Below are 16197 nucleotides of genomic sequence, written 5' to 3'. Positions count from 1 at the left end.
GACAGCTCATCATAAAGCCATGCTTGAGGAAACCCAAGGCAATACGTGACCCCATAATGGACATCCTTAAGTAAAATCCTAAGGAAAATCTGTTTTTTTCTGACTTAAAAGCATCAAAACAGAAGAGAAAGAGTTTGTTACCTTGAATGTCATCATTGAAAGTGCAATACTTGTTACGGTACTTATGCAGGAGGCGGAATGCATTGGCATTAGCAAAATCCTCAAATTGAATGAGGCAGTTCATGCCATACCTAGAAAGACAAAAAAAAATACGTAATTGTATATTATAAAGCTATTAACATTTGCAATCAGATTTTAAATACAAGTATAATAGGATAATGACATAATACGATATCTACTGATCCATTTCTGTGATATTCTGTATCTTTATATTCATATAAATCATCTAGAAGGAATAATTGGGGTACTAATATACTTTACTCACTTCTAAGTTAAGATTAAAAGATTAGGAGAAAATGTTCTACAGACATCTCAGCAGATATCTCTCTGCAGACATCTCTGCAGAAGCCTTCATTGAGTAATCAGCTAATGAGTAAAAAAAAAAAAAGTCCCCATAGTGAAGATAATAAAGAAGTAAGAATAAATCCAAAGAACATGGTTTTTATTTTAATGTTACTATGCAGGTCAGCAACTCATCACTCACAAGGCAATGCTTGACTATTCTTATTATAAAAGAAACATTTAGTAGAAACACAGTTAATCCAGACAAATGATAAACATGTGAGAGCATGTTAAGGAAGGAAAGCAATAGCTGTAAGTTTCAAATGAGTTACACTTGGTAAATATACACTAAAACTTTGTGTATACACTGAAAGGAGGTTATCTAAATGCTGCATCTACTGTTTGATGGTTGTCAGAACTGATTGGCTGATATGAATCCTAAATATTTCTTAAATAGTATGCTCTGATCAAAGTTATCATGCCTTTCAATGTTTTCTCATGCCTCTAGCCGATGAAAGAATTCAAACTGGCATTTCCTATAGCAATTTGAAACCTTCAGTATATGCTATGTGCATATAACTGTATTTTGAAAATATAGTATGCGATTGCATCAGATGAACTACTTATTTAGTCATATTAGCTAAGTTATATAAGACAGTTCAGCTGCATGGATAAGTACCTTTTGGTGAACCTTATGGTAACAGTCTCAAAGTTAACGCCAATTATTACATTTCTTGGAAACAATTTACTTCTTTACAGGCACCACTACTGACCACAGAGTCAAACAAAGAGATTTTAAAGAGATTACTTGACTCCCTAATCTCCACACTTTAATGTACATTCTCCCAAACTACAATCCACAGCAACTACAGACAAGAGCATTTGCAAGACTGTGACACCTGGATGCCTTGAACATACTGCATACCAAATCTGCAACACCAGGGAGCCATCAGCAGGATTTCTCTAGTATACTTAGGTGCCTGTGTTGACTTCAACAGGCATTAGGCACCTTGGATACACCTAAAATCATCTAAGAGAGGAATACAGCAGTTTTGTGGTTTTAATTCCGGGTATTAGACTCTAAATACCTCCTATACTCATATGCCAGTGTCTAATAAATAAAAGATTGCCCTGGTGTTTCAGTACGGTTACTTCTAAAACAGAAGTTACATTAATTTATTATTATTATTATGCATCCTTCAGTCCTTAGACTTGAGTAAATTCAAGCTCACACTATATTAGCAACAGGAAAACAAACAAACAAACAAACCCAAACAAACAAGCAACAACAAAAAAACATCGTAGAGTACTGAATCTCCTATGTGGAAAAAAAAAAAGTACAATGAGTATTTTAAAACTTAGGATCAGTACTAGAACTGCCTGTACACGTTTGGCTCTGGAAATATCATAAAAATTGTATCCCACCCTGGAATAATGCTACACAAACGTTCTTAAAAAGTGTTTTAAACATTGGTAAACCTAATGGCAATTTGCACAGATGAAGGGACCATTTGATTAAAACTTTTTAAAAGTACTGAAGTAAGGTTTTGCTACAAAATTCTTACTAGAAAAATTGTTGCGAGTTACGGTTCATAATTTTGTTACGAAATTATTATTAGAGACTAACCAGGCAAGATCTCAAGCATTTCCTGCTTCATCCAGAAAAGCAATACATCCCTATACTGAGTGGTTCACTATAAATACTCCACTCCAATGGTAATCGAGTTTTTCTTTAAACTATACATATGTTTGGCAGCCATATTAATCAAAGCCATCGATATAGAAAAAGCAAAAAATAAAATAAAATCCTGTGACTAAATTAATTTCCATGGAAATCTCATATTTACAGCCACATTACAATTAGCCAGAACTACTGGGATTCCACTGGCAGGAACTGCAATCCCTGCTGAAAATAAATACATCTTCAGGTTTTACGGAAAAAGCTGGACTTCTTCAGCAGCAAAATGACAGGCAACCATTTGAAAGGGAATTTGGCTAGTCAGTATTTGAGTATAGTAGATCATATAGTAGATCATATCATATAGTAGATATGAGTTCATATAAGAAAAGAAACTCCAGCTACTTTTCAATAACTAACTTAAATTTCTAGCCCTACTCAGTATCTGACATGAATTTCTGTGATTCCATAAGGATCCAGGAGCTGACAGTTGGCTAATAATTTGAAACTAATGAGATTAACACTCTCAAGCCCTGGAACTTGGTTGGAAGTCTTTTTTCTGATGTCATTAAGCCAACGTCTGTTTCTTTATTTTACCATATATAACATTCCATTTTCTCATCTGCATTTGATTTTTCTCTATTTTCTAGACACATATCAAAACTCCCAGTGAATTATATTAAATTAGAGTCCCTGTAGAAAGCTCTCAGTCTATACTGGGCACGCTACCATGTAATATGGAACAGTAAATCCCCGGCATTCCAGAAAATCCCCTTGCAACAATGAACTGGCCATGATGGTGCCACACTTTGTTCTGGAAGCAGTGACCACACCAAAACTGCCACCGATTTCTAGATCAATTCTACTGTGACTTCCACGTTACTATCACAATCACTTACAGGAGAAGCTTGAGCCAAAATCTAAAATGATGTTTGCATCCACAGCTCAGTTCCACTTCCCTTTCCATGTCCCTCTGCAGCTCCCATAGCGTTCTGAAGGACGGATGGTGTTAGTTTTTGATTTCTCCACTATAAAGGGAAACTGCTTGAATCACCACTCATGAAAACAGAACAATTCTCCCTCTTTTTTTTTTTTCTTTTTTTCTCTCTCTTTTTTTTTTTTTTTCCCCACCTCATACCATATTTTCACCACAAATTTTCAGTTTGGAGATATGCCTCTTCATAGGTGGGTATGGTAGACAAACGACTGCTGGATGAGAAGGGAACCAAACGCTTTATGGCTTGCCCACGTTAAGTCATCAAATCCTGTTTTGCCTTCCAAACCACAGACATTCCTGAAACTGTGGGCCACTGCAGTGCTGTAATTCATATCATTTTTCAAACTTTACGGAAAGAAAAACCAAAGTATGCAACTTCCTAAGACATGGCAATCTTAACATCTGTTCATCGATGCTTTATACAGATATGGTGCAGATTGACCTCACTGTGTTCCTCAGATGACGTACAGTGACTCAGGTAGGTCCAGAAGGAAAGAACTGAGGTCTGCTACAAACAAAATAATCAGGTTTAAAACAAACAAACAAAAAAATCCACACCATTAAATGGTTATGGTTGACCTTATATGGGACATGTTAAAGAGAAAAGGCCTGCAGTTGAGTTCCAGCAGCTTGCTGAAGCAGGACAAGAAGTTTAGGAGGCAAAGACCTTTAAAAAAAAGACCTTTAGAAAAAACTCTAAGAGATAGTTCTCTGTATTTTAAAAGTAGTGGACTCTATATTGCCGAAGTGTGAAATAAAGGTGTTAACCAGTGTACTGCCTATCTAAGTAGCTAAACTCGATCATCGCATTCCTTAGGAGGATTTCATCTTCATATTCGAAACTTTAAAAAGCACAATTTAAAATGTAACCTAGTATCCTTTTATTTTGAATGCATCCCCCAAAACAGCCATGGAAGCAAGCAAACATTATATGTGGTTATAATGCTGCAAGCATGAGTCACATTTAACATATCACACCTCATCACTTGCCCAAAACAAAGGCAACGCTTCTGCAGCTACCACTACATTGGACCCAGGGATAGATAGTGAGTACTGGGGAAAGGAAGAGGCAGGTAACTGCCATGCAGGTTCATATTGGAAGGTGATACAAATAAACCAGAGAGAACATACCCAGTGGGCGTCAACTGCCTTCACCAGAACACTTGAAGAAATGATGGGCCTAGGCCCGACTACCAACGCTCAGAAAATAAATAAATATCAGGAAGACATTCTTCCTCAGTGCAACCACAAAAAAACGTCCTACAAAATTCTTAACTATTTTCTCGCTCCGCAAAAACACTTCTCCGATAGCAATAGCCTGGCTTCAGCAGTCTGGCTAGGACTGCTGGATTCCTGCCGCAAGTGGTTTGTAGCTGTGAATTCCTCTCTTCCAACTGCTTGGGATCTGTCACTGTGTTAGCTGATTAAACATACATAAATCGTCCCTAGAAGGCGATAATCCAGTCCACCATTCTCCCTTGTAAATCCTGTTTTGTCACCCACATCTTTTTGTGTGCTCAGATCTTAGCCTCCTGCTCAAAGGCACACAGGCAGTCTGAATCACAATGCAGCTGGGCAGAAATTCAACGTCATCTACCCTTTTTCAGGATAGAAAATGCAGACAAGCAGTGGCAAACATGCAACTGCAGATTTGTCATTGAGCACTGAAGGCAAACACTGGACAGTGGGTGAAAAAGAACCAACCCACTAGAATAATGTGTGGCTGATGGAAAACACTAATACTGCTCCCTGTTAACAACCTATTTTGGGTAACAGCCATACCTTGGTTTTTGCAATTTTATTTATAAATTTTTATTGAACTATCTGTTACAATGTTAGTTTTTCAAAATAGTTCCATGGATTAAATTTTTATGTAACAGTCTGGAGAATAATGTCCTCAGCTCCTTAACTCCACTAAACACATCATGCTAGCATTTTGGCAACCCTACGCTCCTAAGAGCCTCAAACAAGGAAAACCCTCAAGAATCCAATGGGAGCTATAAAAGTTTGGGCATCATTTTGAATTCAAACCATATGATCAGTAAAATCCATGCTAACTTCTACAGTGAAGAAATTTTTCTGGAAATATATTTGGATCATTTGTTCTTACTGCCAGCCATTGTTTTGGAAAGCTTCCTAAAGGAACAAGTGGTTGCTTTTCAAGCTTTTAGAGCTTTCGGAATCCTATTTGACTATTTTCTTCGTTCATGTGGGTCTGGAACTAGAAAAGCCTTGAAATCCATAAGAAGTGGTTGCTGACACCCACTCCTAAGAAGGAGCAAAACCAAAATGATAGCAATGTTGGCATTCTCTCCCTTTTCTTGTGCGTCACTCAGCCCCTCTGCCAGCCAGAACCATTTACAGTGCACCAGGACAATGTGGAAACCAGCTCATTCCTCCAAGTGCTTTACGCTTGTTAGTTTCCATATATCCCATTGCTCAAAACAGATTTAAAGCATGACACTGCTACAGTCTCCTTCTTGTCCCAAGCCTTTCAGGAAGGGATGCCTTCCCACTTTCCTGACCGACTCCTCTTCTGATTTGGGTACCTTCTCTTCCTGGGCTTTTTACTTCATTTCATCCTGCATCCACCCTAGCAGTTCTCCTAATTTAACTCATTTTTGTAGTCTACTAATTAATCTTTAAATTGAAGACTTAGGAGTCCATCCTTCTGAAACATTACATTGAAAACACTTATAAAGCTATCCTATTTTGTGTGTGTGTACATTAAGTGTTATTAAAGGAATAATATTAATGGTCACTAGAGAACCTGAGGTAGGTTTTCTCTACTTCAATAGCTCATTGAATTAGCTATCGGATGTCTCAGGGCTGTAAAATATAAAGTCTATGAAATAATTAATTTAACATTGTTGTAAATACGTTTTATTTCTTCTTGTAGCAAAAATATTAATATTTCAAAGTTCAGAGTGAGAACACAAAGACAGAGTGAGACACAAAGTGAAGGCAGCAAAGTCGTCTGATATTTATGGAGACTGAAATAAGAAAAACCCCGTGGAAAAAAGAACAACGCTAGTATAGCTGTTGGACCCTACAGGTACAGAAGACCTGTACTACATCAAGTTTGTCATCTTCAGCCACAAGGAACCCACTGCGGACTTGACAGCCAAGGCCCTTTTGCCTTCAGTGCTGCATAGGAGCAATCCTGGCAAGACCACCTGCACACGTATGTCCTGAGGCTTGTGAGTAAGCAGGTATGAGACTGAGTGAGTACAACCAACTTGTTTAGAGGTTTTGCAACATGAAAATAACTCCGTCTTCTGCATAACCATGTACTAAGTGCTGTCAAAGTCATTTCATATGGGCAGACTCCAACAATCTGCCTCCTCTCTGCTGTGAAAATTATTCAGGTCCCTTCAGCAGGAAGGTGCCTGGATGACACAGCAAAGAGATAGCCTGACGCTTGTTATACAAGTAATTTACACTTCTGAAATTTCATGAGATGAGCCAAACTCTTACACCCCATTCTTGACATACATAAACATCAGCACTAACAGATTAGATTATTGCCATGAAAAAACATACCACAGAGAAACTTCCACAAATGCAGAGGCATGGCTAATGCTTGCATTAAATCAGAGGGAAAAGAAAACAAACAAACAAACTCTGTGTTATAAATTTTGACAGTTTTCCTCCTTAAAAAATAGTTAAAAAAATACCAACTTTCCTTATGGACTCAAAGTAAACACAGTGAATTACAATGATATTTTCTCAAGAATTTGCATTGGCTCACTTGTTACCTGATACTGAGCCCACCTAAGTCAAAAGTAAAACTCTTTGAGCCTGAAAATGTAATTCTGCCTCTCCTAGCTATTCAGCTTCTTCTCTCAGTGATACTGCTCTAGCTGCTTTAACTGTGAATTTGACCAACCAACAAGCTCAAATTACCTTCAGTTTTATATTTACTTAAGAGAGATGAGTGTAGATTTGAGACAGATGATCTGAGATTTTATTTTATTTTTTCTTCAGACTCTTCAGTTCTTCTTTAGAGACTTGGCACTGTCCCACCTTGGCAAAGAGAGGGAAGGGTACTGAACAGATGGATTGGTCAAGTTTCTGGGCAGACTAAATCAGAAAAACAGAGAACCAAGAGAAAAATCCATTTCATCTGGAAAGAGTGAGTAGCTTTATCCCTCCTGAATCCTCAGCTGTAGCTGAAGGTGCAAGTCACAACTTGCCGTCTCAAAATACAGAGTGGTCCCCAGTAAGCCCTTCAAGCTTTCAAAATATAATGAGTAGTCTTAATTAAATGGCTTTACACTAAATCAGAAAGGATCTGTTATCAAAAAAAGAGCATATGAAATCCATTACACTGTACGATAAGGCACCCTGTCCAGCTTCAGCCATTTGCATCTGATTTCAAATGGGTGTGTTTGCTGGTCACTTCATGACTGCGATCTTTAAACATTTCTTAAAAATTCAGTGATAACTACTGACTTGCTCAGATTATCAGGAAATTTTAATTTACCAAGAAAAGAATCAGAAAGTCTCAGTTCTAGGCTTTAACCTGCACGAGTGCATGCCAACACACTTTGCACGTAAAAGATTTTTAATGTTCTAAATTTTGGCCAAAAATATCAAAAAAAAAAAAAAAAAGTACAGCAGCTCTTGAATGCTGGTCAGCAATAACATAGGAATGTCACAGGGAAGCCCTACATAGATCTCCCAGGATGAAAAATGTGGTATTAGATATATATTACAATTAACAATTACTGTGATTAGGAGAACCATATACTCTGAGAAGCCCAGGTTCCTAAATCTGGACATGAAATGTTTCTCTGGGCAAGTTCTCAGAGTGCTGTATTAAAGTGAGAGCTGCACTTGGAAAAGGCAGAGGTTCCCATTCATTTGCACAAATTAAATTTGCATTCACTGTGTGTGTTTTAAGATGGAATTTTGCAACGTAGTGCATAAAAACTAGCTTTGCTTATAAAAGCTTTATCTTCTCTTGAGAATAAACCTTCAAATGTTCACTGCCCAGATCCTAATTTTCTCCACTTTCCAAAAAAAAGGGGAGAGAGTTTGCACTATAAACAACAGAAATAAAAGGAATTCTTGGCTGATAATTTTACATCAGAATCTTTTTTTTATTCCAACTGTATTTATGTGTCCGTACTAAATACATTTAAAAATACTTAAAATTAAAGCATTTAAAAATAAATTTTCAATAAAGGCTAATTTATTAAGGTTCTTAAACACATAAGGATTCCAGCTTGAATCAACAAGTTCATTCCTTTGCTTTACCTTCAGCACATTCTTTGATGCCTTACCGAATTAGACCTGAGTGATTTAGAGCAAACGCAATGCCTTTTGGAAATGACATTGTATCTTCTACCAGATCCTAAAGATTGCTAAGTAGCTTTAGGTTAAAACAAGATGTCTGCATTTACTTACATATTTGATTATATTTGTATGAGTTTATAATTATTTTCTCTAACATAAAAGATGCAACTGGATAGCAAAATTAGTACAAAGCCTGGGGCAGTACATCTGTTCTTTTCAGCTGCTACTTAAGGTATAACGAGCAGATGGAAATCACTTCCATCACTGGCAACTTTCACCTTGAATGTTAAAACGCTAGAAGTAATGGCCTTTCAGATATGTCTAAAATGTTGGTGATAGGAATTCTTAATGTATTTCCAGAAGATTGAATACACTCCACAACCTGTGTACTGTCTGATCATTTATGAAACAAACCACACCCTCCCCAAATCCTTGATAGTCTTTTTAAAGCAAAGTGTCCTATTTACCCGCAACACAAATTACACTTGAAAAAAATTACACCTTCCCTCCAGGTATTTACAGACATTGGTGAGATCCCCCCGAGCCTCCTCTGCTCCAGGCTGAGCAGTCCCAGCTCGCTCAGCCTCTCCTCACAGCAGAGGTGCTCCAGTCCCTTCCATCGTCTTTGCTGGGTTCTCTCCAGTCTGTCCATGTCTCTCTTGAACGGGGGAGCCCAGAACCGGACACAGTACTCCAGGTGTGGTCTCAGAAAATGGATGATAAAATCTAACTAACTCTGTAATGAGTAGGGCATTAATTATTTGACAAAATGCAAAGAGTGATTTCTTCTTCTATTAGGCAATGCAAGTATTTGCAGTGTGACAAATAATGTATTGAAACCCAGTGAAAATGAAGATCGGATAGAATTTGATTTTTTTTTCACTGTTTGTGTTTACACTTACATCTTTAGAACTAAATGTAGGCGATTCGTACTATAGTTATGAAGAAAATCCTTTACCATGCACAACATCACTAAGTCCATTATGCCTAGATTTCACTTGACATTTCTAATTAAAAGGGAGAAAGGGTTTCTTCTGCATACACAAAAGCCAGAATGATTACATAGCTTCAGCTTTCATCCTGTTTGAATTAAGACCTCACTGCCACACCGAGCTGTTGAGCACTTTTAAATCTCAAAGATGCCTCAAGTCAGAGGTACCTGACATGTCACAGGGCTGGACCTTAAGAACAGTCTTCATTCTTCCACAGTTGTCCTCCAGTTGTTTTATAATGAACTCAGCATGCTACGCTGCCTTTCCACTGTAATCTCAATTTTGTATGATACCTCAAACAGGAAACCCCAGTACTTCATAATGGAGCTATTATTCTATGATGTAGAAAAGATTTAACTTTATTACCTTTATTCCAAGATCAGCTTCAATGGAGAATTGCCAGAATCAGACAAAATCCTGGGACTTTGGGAAGGATATTTAAGAAGTGGTTTGGGACCGCATACTCTCATGGTACTTGATGATAAAGAAACCAGTTCTTTAATTCTCTCCTCTAACTCCCCTGAGTCAGGGAAAGTAGGTTGCAACAGAATGTTTTTGTAGGTTTTACAATTACTGATTTTAACTTCAGGTTTCTGTAACTAAAAACATGAGAACTTGCAGTCCACCTTGGACACATCAGAGATTCTTTCCAAAATAGCTCATAACAAGATCAACTGATCATCATCTACCAATGTGAACAGTATTCCATGTCCCTAGCTGGATAACATGGTACATTTCTTAAGTCAATCCCTATTTTCCTCTAGCATATTTTTGAAGGGGAGGGAAGCATATAACAGAAATTTATTCCAAGCATCTAGGAAAAAGAGATGGGACTTTTGAGTGCTAGAGCAACTAATGAATTCTGTACTATGTCCCACCAGCCACTGGTAGCCAATATATTACACCAACGATAATTTAACCAAGAAACTGTTTTAGCATGCATCCATTTCAAAATCAGGGAAGTAGAAAAGCTCAAAGTTAATTTGGAATCCCGTCAGTCAAAGCCAATACTGCAGACTCAGGAAAAGAGGCTCTGTCATATGAAATAATTTTGCTAGATGGGTAAACGCATGCATTGAGATCTAAGTAGCATTTCAGTGGGAGAAGATGGACAGGAGGTGAACAGAAATCTCTCTTCTCTTGAGCATGCTGGGACTGAATTGCATCTTATGCTTGGGGTGTACACCACAGTCCTAGGCACTGTGGATTGAATTCCTTTGCAATACACAAGGAGAGAAATACAGCAGTATCTTTAAATGCTAATAGTGGGTATATGGACTTCTGTATTTTGGACGGAAATATATATGCTCTCTTGTGACACAGCTTCCTTCCACAGTCAATCTATAGGACACCTGCTTAATAAACTACCCTCTCAGGGGCTTACAAGGAAGAACAATCTCAGCTTCAAGTCACCCAGGCTTAGAGCAGATGCTGAAGGGCCACATCTCGGGAAACTGGCAAAATCTCTGTGTCTGTGGCTTACCAATTTCCCCAGTATGCAGGCCAGATGCAGTCTCAAAGACTACAGCCAGGAACCATGGGATTCGAAGCTTTCTGACTTTTCTTCTGAGAAAGTCAGTACGTTCCGTGTTCTTGAGAGCACTGAACCTTAAACATTTTCTTATTCTAGAGATGGAGAGAAGATGACCTATTGCAAGCAACTCTCTTGAGTTCAGTTTCACTGACTCAAAGGAGAAAAAGAAGCACAGCAAGTTGGAATCAGGATCACTTGCAGGTTTTATGGCTAACACTGCATTAGGAAAAGAAGTTTGCCCAGACGAAGTCTGAACTTACTCTCTGTGACAAATTCTTTATGATCATGCTGTGATGATACAGTTCCTGCCATCATCATGGTCTGACATTTTTTTTACATACCAAGAAATAACCTTGACATCTCCAATTGCCTGAAGTGAATCTCAGTGTCTTAAGAGACGGAGTTACTCTGGAAATGACCAGATCACTGTTCCACAGCTCTTCTGTTGTCTAAATACTGTGTCAGATATAGAAACAAAGGTCATCAAACTTTCAGTTGCTCTTTTGACTCCCTTGCAAGAACTCCACCTACATGGGCTCCAGGATGTTTTTCTTCAATATATCCTAAGAATTTGATATTTTTTTTTCTTTTCTATTCCACTCTATTTACATTTGTAAGGTCATTCAGATAACTAAACTATATGTCTATGTCTACTCTCCATTATATACAATCTAAATGTCATGGGCAAAGACAGAAATATATTTAATTCAACATGGCCAAATGTAAATTGATAAAGCAAGGACCAAAAGTGAAGAACTTGACTGTCGAAAGATGTAATTCAAAGAAAGCTATAGGCAACAGCACATAGCATTGCTCGGCAAACGTCACAGCCAAAGTGACTACAGGTAGAGGGAATATCAAATATGGATGGAATAATCTTACCTTTGAATTTGGTATAGTACAACCAATGTTATAATACTTTGACCATTTCTGATGTCTATAATTAAAAAATTTAACATCAAAACCAATTGACTGTAACCAAAAGCCCCATTTTATGCGAGAGGCCAGACTAGCTTACAAAATTGTTTTCTGCCTTTATAAACTTGCAGTACAGATGGGCAGCAAAATGTTTCAATAATATGCTACAAATCTCACACTCATTTCCAAACAAAACAATTATATGTACACACTTAGTGCTCTGTGGAAAGGTTGAAAGGATGTACACAAGGTAGGTTTTGAATAGACATCTGAAAATTGAAAAACAGTGAAAAAATTCATTGCAGACGATGGGAAGGCACTCCTCACTGACGATTAAAAAACATTCTCTTGAGAAGAAAAAAAAATATGACGTGGTGAGTGGCCGAGCTGGGTAACTAAAGCAGAGATTAGATAGAGGTAGACAGGAAGCTGAGCAGAACTATGAAAGAACAAAAACTATTTTGGTGTAGTAAAGCAATGCGCATCCAATGAGAAGACTTGAATAAAGAGGAAGTGTGAATGAAGTGCAGGAGAGGAAGACAAGTTTGGCAGTAGCATTTGGATGGCCTGGAAGGAAACCAGGTGTGTACTGAGAAGGCCAGAAATTACTGTAATCTAAGGTGGAGATTATGCAAGTCTGAAATGCGTTGAAATCTTTCCTAATAAAGAATAAGCATAGACTCATAGACTCATGTCCAGGGAAAGACATCAGTCATCTCACACACTCTTGTGAGATGGAGAGCACCCTTACTTCCCTTACAGAAGCTGAATGGGTTTGGTTTGCATTGCCAGTGCAATTTATTTTTCCAAAACTATGCTAGCAAAGCAACTGATGAGTCAGCAGAAGTTAAACAGCAATAGAATTAGGTAGCCACCAGCGCACACCACACAGAAGCTACCCCAAACTAGAAAATATTATATAAACACATGTATGTGTGTGTTCAGCCCCATTTTTGGGGTCCTGGGCATGGTGACCTGCCCTTCCTTGGGCAGTTACATAGAGCAGTAAAAATGTAGGTAACAGCTTCCAAACCATGCCTTGGTGTAAGAGGATCAAAGATTCTCAAGAAAAATAAATGTACCACTTACTTTTGGGTCAGAAGATTGCCATTCTGTATTAATAAAAAGGTTTTCCAATAAGCCTTTTAAGTGAAATAGCAATGCAAGTTAATAAATTTACATGTAAACTGCAGCAGTTGGCACCAGGGAGCTAAAGTGTCAGTATCTTGTGGAAGATGACAGAAATTAACACAAGTTCAGAAGGGTTCCACAGGCTTTGTGGAGTTGCCTCTCAGAAAAATTCTCCTTACTTGTAATAGCTGGTCTAAAACCTGAACACTTCACCCTATATATGAAGTGTTTTGCAGCTCCACTGGCATATGTGACGTTCTGAGCAATCACACCATTGTTACAAAACTGGGTTGCAACTGCTTGCTGCTCTCCATTTTTACCTATGATGGACAACTCTCCAGTTCTTCTGGACCAGGGGAGAGAGATTCACAAAAAAACAAAAATACTGTTAGACCAATAACCATGGAAAATTAAGGATTTGTGATAGGTCTATCAACTAACAAATTTTTTTACTAAAGAGATTCAGTATTACACATGCAGAAGAAAGGGAAAATAACAGAGAGTACTTTTCTGAAGTGCTTAAGTAATTCATTGTTTTGAAAATATTACTCAGAATTTAACCTAAACTCCCATTTTATTACTACCAACAAAACTTATTTTTCTACAACTTTAATACACCAGTTTATATGCATCACAATATTCAAAATTTCACACAAAGTAAACCTTCAAGGACTAGCAAAAACCCTTTTCATGGCTCTTTGATACTACAGAAGTTGCCACCACTATTAATATTTAAATGAAGAGTCAAGTTTTCACATATTAAGTTAGAAATCATCCCTAATTGGATTTATACTTGGGAAAAGTTAGAAGAATGTTTATAAACTTTGCCATAAAAGTGAAATACTCAAGCTCAATAAAATGGTATATTTATAAGAGTAATGTTTTTTCCAGAAGTCATCATAAAGAAATAATGGCCTCTCTTGCTTTCATTGCAGAAACAGGAGCTTTCTGAAATCCCTAGGGAGAAAGTGAAAGTATGTACATTGCATTTTACATTGAAAAACTGGCAATACTTTCAGCTGACCTACACCGGACATATTACTGCAGCCTGTGCTAGTGGCTATGGTTGTGTTTTATCATCATGAATTTAGGGTTTTGAAAAATAGCCTTTGAAGCAAGCTCAAACTTTTCAGTCCAAACTGTCTCACTGGTAAACTTATATTTGAATATTTATTAACAATGACTGGAAAAAAGGTTAATTGGAGACTAAATTAAGGTCCCAGAAGTGCTCCTACTCCATTTTAACACATTAAACAGGTGGTTAGGTGTTTTAGATCGTTCTTCCTCATAGTCTCTTCAAACATTCAAGATCCTGGGGATTATACCAAGGATCTCAAAAGAGTAATGCATAAACTTACAGCTCTTATAACTGGGGACCAGGTGAGAAAAGGAAGTGGTTGCGCACACTCCTCAGATCTGTTTATAATCCTCTTCTAAGCCTAACGCTATCCTTTCCACAGTATTTTTAAGGGGGCCTTAAAATTTTCATCAGGGAACCTCAGACATGTACCAAGTGGTCTCCCAGTTTCTGGTATAGAGTGAAGTAAGTACTGATATTTAACATGCTAATTTAGATTTTAGAGGCCTCACACCAATGAGATGCATTTTTTTTCTCAGATTTTTTTTCCCTCAAGCTATTTAGAAACTAATGATATATATATACCAGAATCCTTGGATAGGACTGTAGCATAAAAGCTTTGAAGAATATACATGCACTTGCCTGTGACACGCCTAACACGCATGACTTCTTTCAAGGCTATCAACCCCCTACATGTTGGGATGACCCTGAGCTCAGAACATCCCCCATATACACTGTGTGACCCTAATGAGGGCCTGTAAGCAAGTGAACCTGCACACCCTCCTCCCTCTTTGATAACTCTCAAAATACATATTTTTGCATAAATGCAAGGAGGAAGTAGATGGAAGATGCTACAGTCATTTTTCTTCCAGTCATTAAGAAGCAAATATACGTATGCATATTACCATTCTGGGAAGAAATGTTTACAAGGGAAGGAATTTCATGAAGAAATGTGAGTTATAACAAAATTAATAATGCCTCCAGCTTACAGAGTATCAGACAGATAACTAAAGGTATCTCACTTTAAACTTTCGCTGTGTCCTCTGAGGTGGCCCCAAAATCCAGCCCTCACTGTCTGGTTGCAGTTCAATGGATGCGTATCATCTGTAACATACTAAGTGTCATCAGAATTACGCTATCAAATGCTGTTCCTTTCACACAGACCAGCATGTACTATCAAAGAAGCTCATCTGGACTCCATGAATTAAATATTACTTACTGATTTATATTTTCCTTACACAAGACTGACTACTGTATTTCTCCATGGCCACTAAGTCTCCAAATTCCTTATCTTTCTGAGTTAAAGACTGATCTAAAAGTTGGCTTGATTAGCGTTTTTATTACTTGGTGGGCTTTAGTAGCTAAAAACATTTAAAAAAATCAGAGAGATTCTACTATGAGATTTATACATACTGACAAGATCCTCTGTACATTAAAATAAAAATGTAAATAGCAAATGCTTCTTCTAATTGTCAATAAACAAAACAGCTTTTTAAAAACCATGTATCGTATTCATTCATGCTCAAGCAATAGAGAAGATAATGAAGAGACTATTGCTTCCAGAAAGCTAAAAATAAGAGGCTAAATAAAGAATAAGAACAGCACAAGAGAGAACACGCACTATGCTTTGAAACTGAGTATTTGCCTACAATGACAACATTCATTTCAACAGATGAAAAGGGAAGCTCATAAAGGAGCAAATGGGAATGACAGACTGCCCATCTTCTTTGCTATTAGGGTATCATGCACTTTCACTATTTGTTTTTGTGAGCTTTAACAATTGGCAAAAGATATGATTTATACAGTTTATTTAATGAAAAGGTCAAATTGCAAGAGGTAGTTTTCAAAAGCTTTGGAAAAGCTGCCATGTGCCCCATGCCTATTAGTGAGAGCACAATCACTGCTCTCAGTAGTAGCTTACATTACTATTACATTACTATTACTATTACTTACATTACTATTACTACTGAATATCCTCCTTCAGAGTTGTGAAGGAAAATCCTCCAGAATTTAGGAAAATTTCCTCTTCCCAGAAACACAGCCAATTAGTTTTTGTTTTAATTTGTCTCAGAGCTCTGTCAGGCAACAATAAACTTCACTGAAAAT

The 16197-nt window shown here is 37.5% G+C and overlaps 1 protein-coding gene across 1 annotated transcript in view; it reads right to left on the bottom strand.

Moving 5' to 3' along the window:
* Positions 1-16197, bottom strand: part of ME1 (malic enzyme 1) — a 174823-nt gene that overhangs the window by 34508 nt on the left and 124118 nt on the right. The window contains exon 7 of the mRNA XM_035321390.1: positions 142-251. Within this exon, the coding sequence (XP_035177281.1) occupies positions 142-251 (110 nt within the window). The remainder of the gene's footprint in view (positions 1-141; positions 252-16197) is intronic.

This window comes from Oxyura jamaicensis, chromosome 3 (assembly GCF_011077185.1).
Source record: "Oxyura jamaicensis isolate SHBP4307 breed ruddy duck chromosome 3, BPBGC_Ojam_1.0, whole genome shotgun sequence".
In the NCBI taxonomy this organism is placed as follows: domain Eukaryota; kingdom Metazoa; phylum Chordata; class Aves; order Anseriformes; family Anatidae; genus Oxyura; species Oxyura jamaicensis.
Note: the sequence above shows the minus strand (reverse complement) of the source record. Positions and strands in the feature narration are given on the sequence as shown.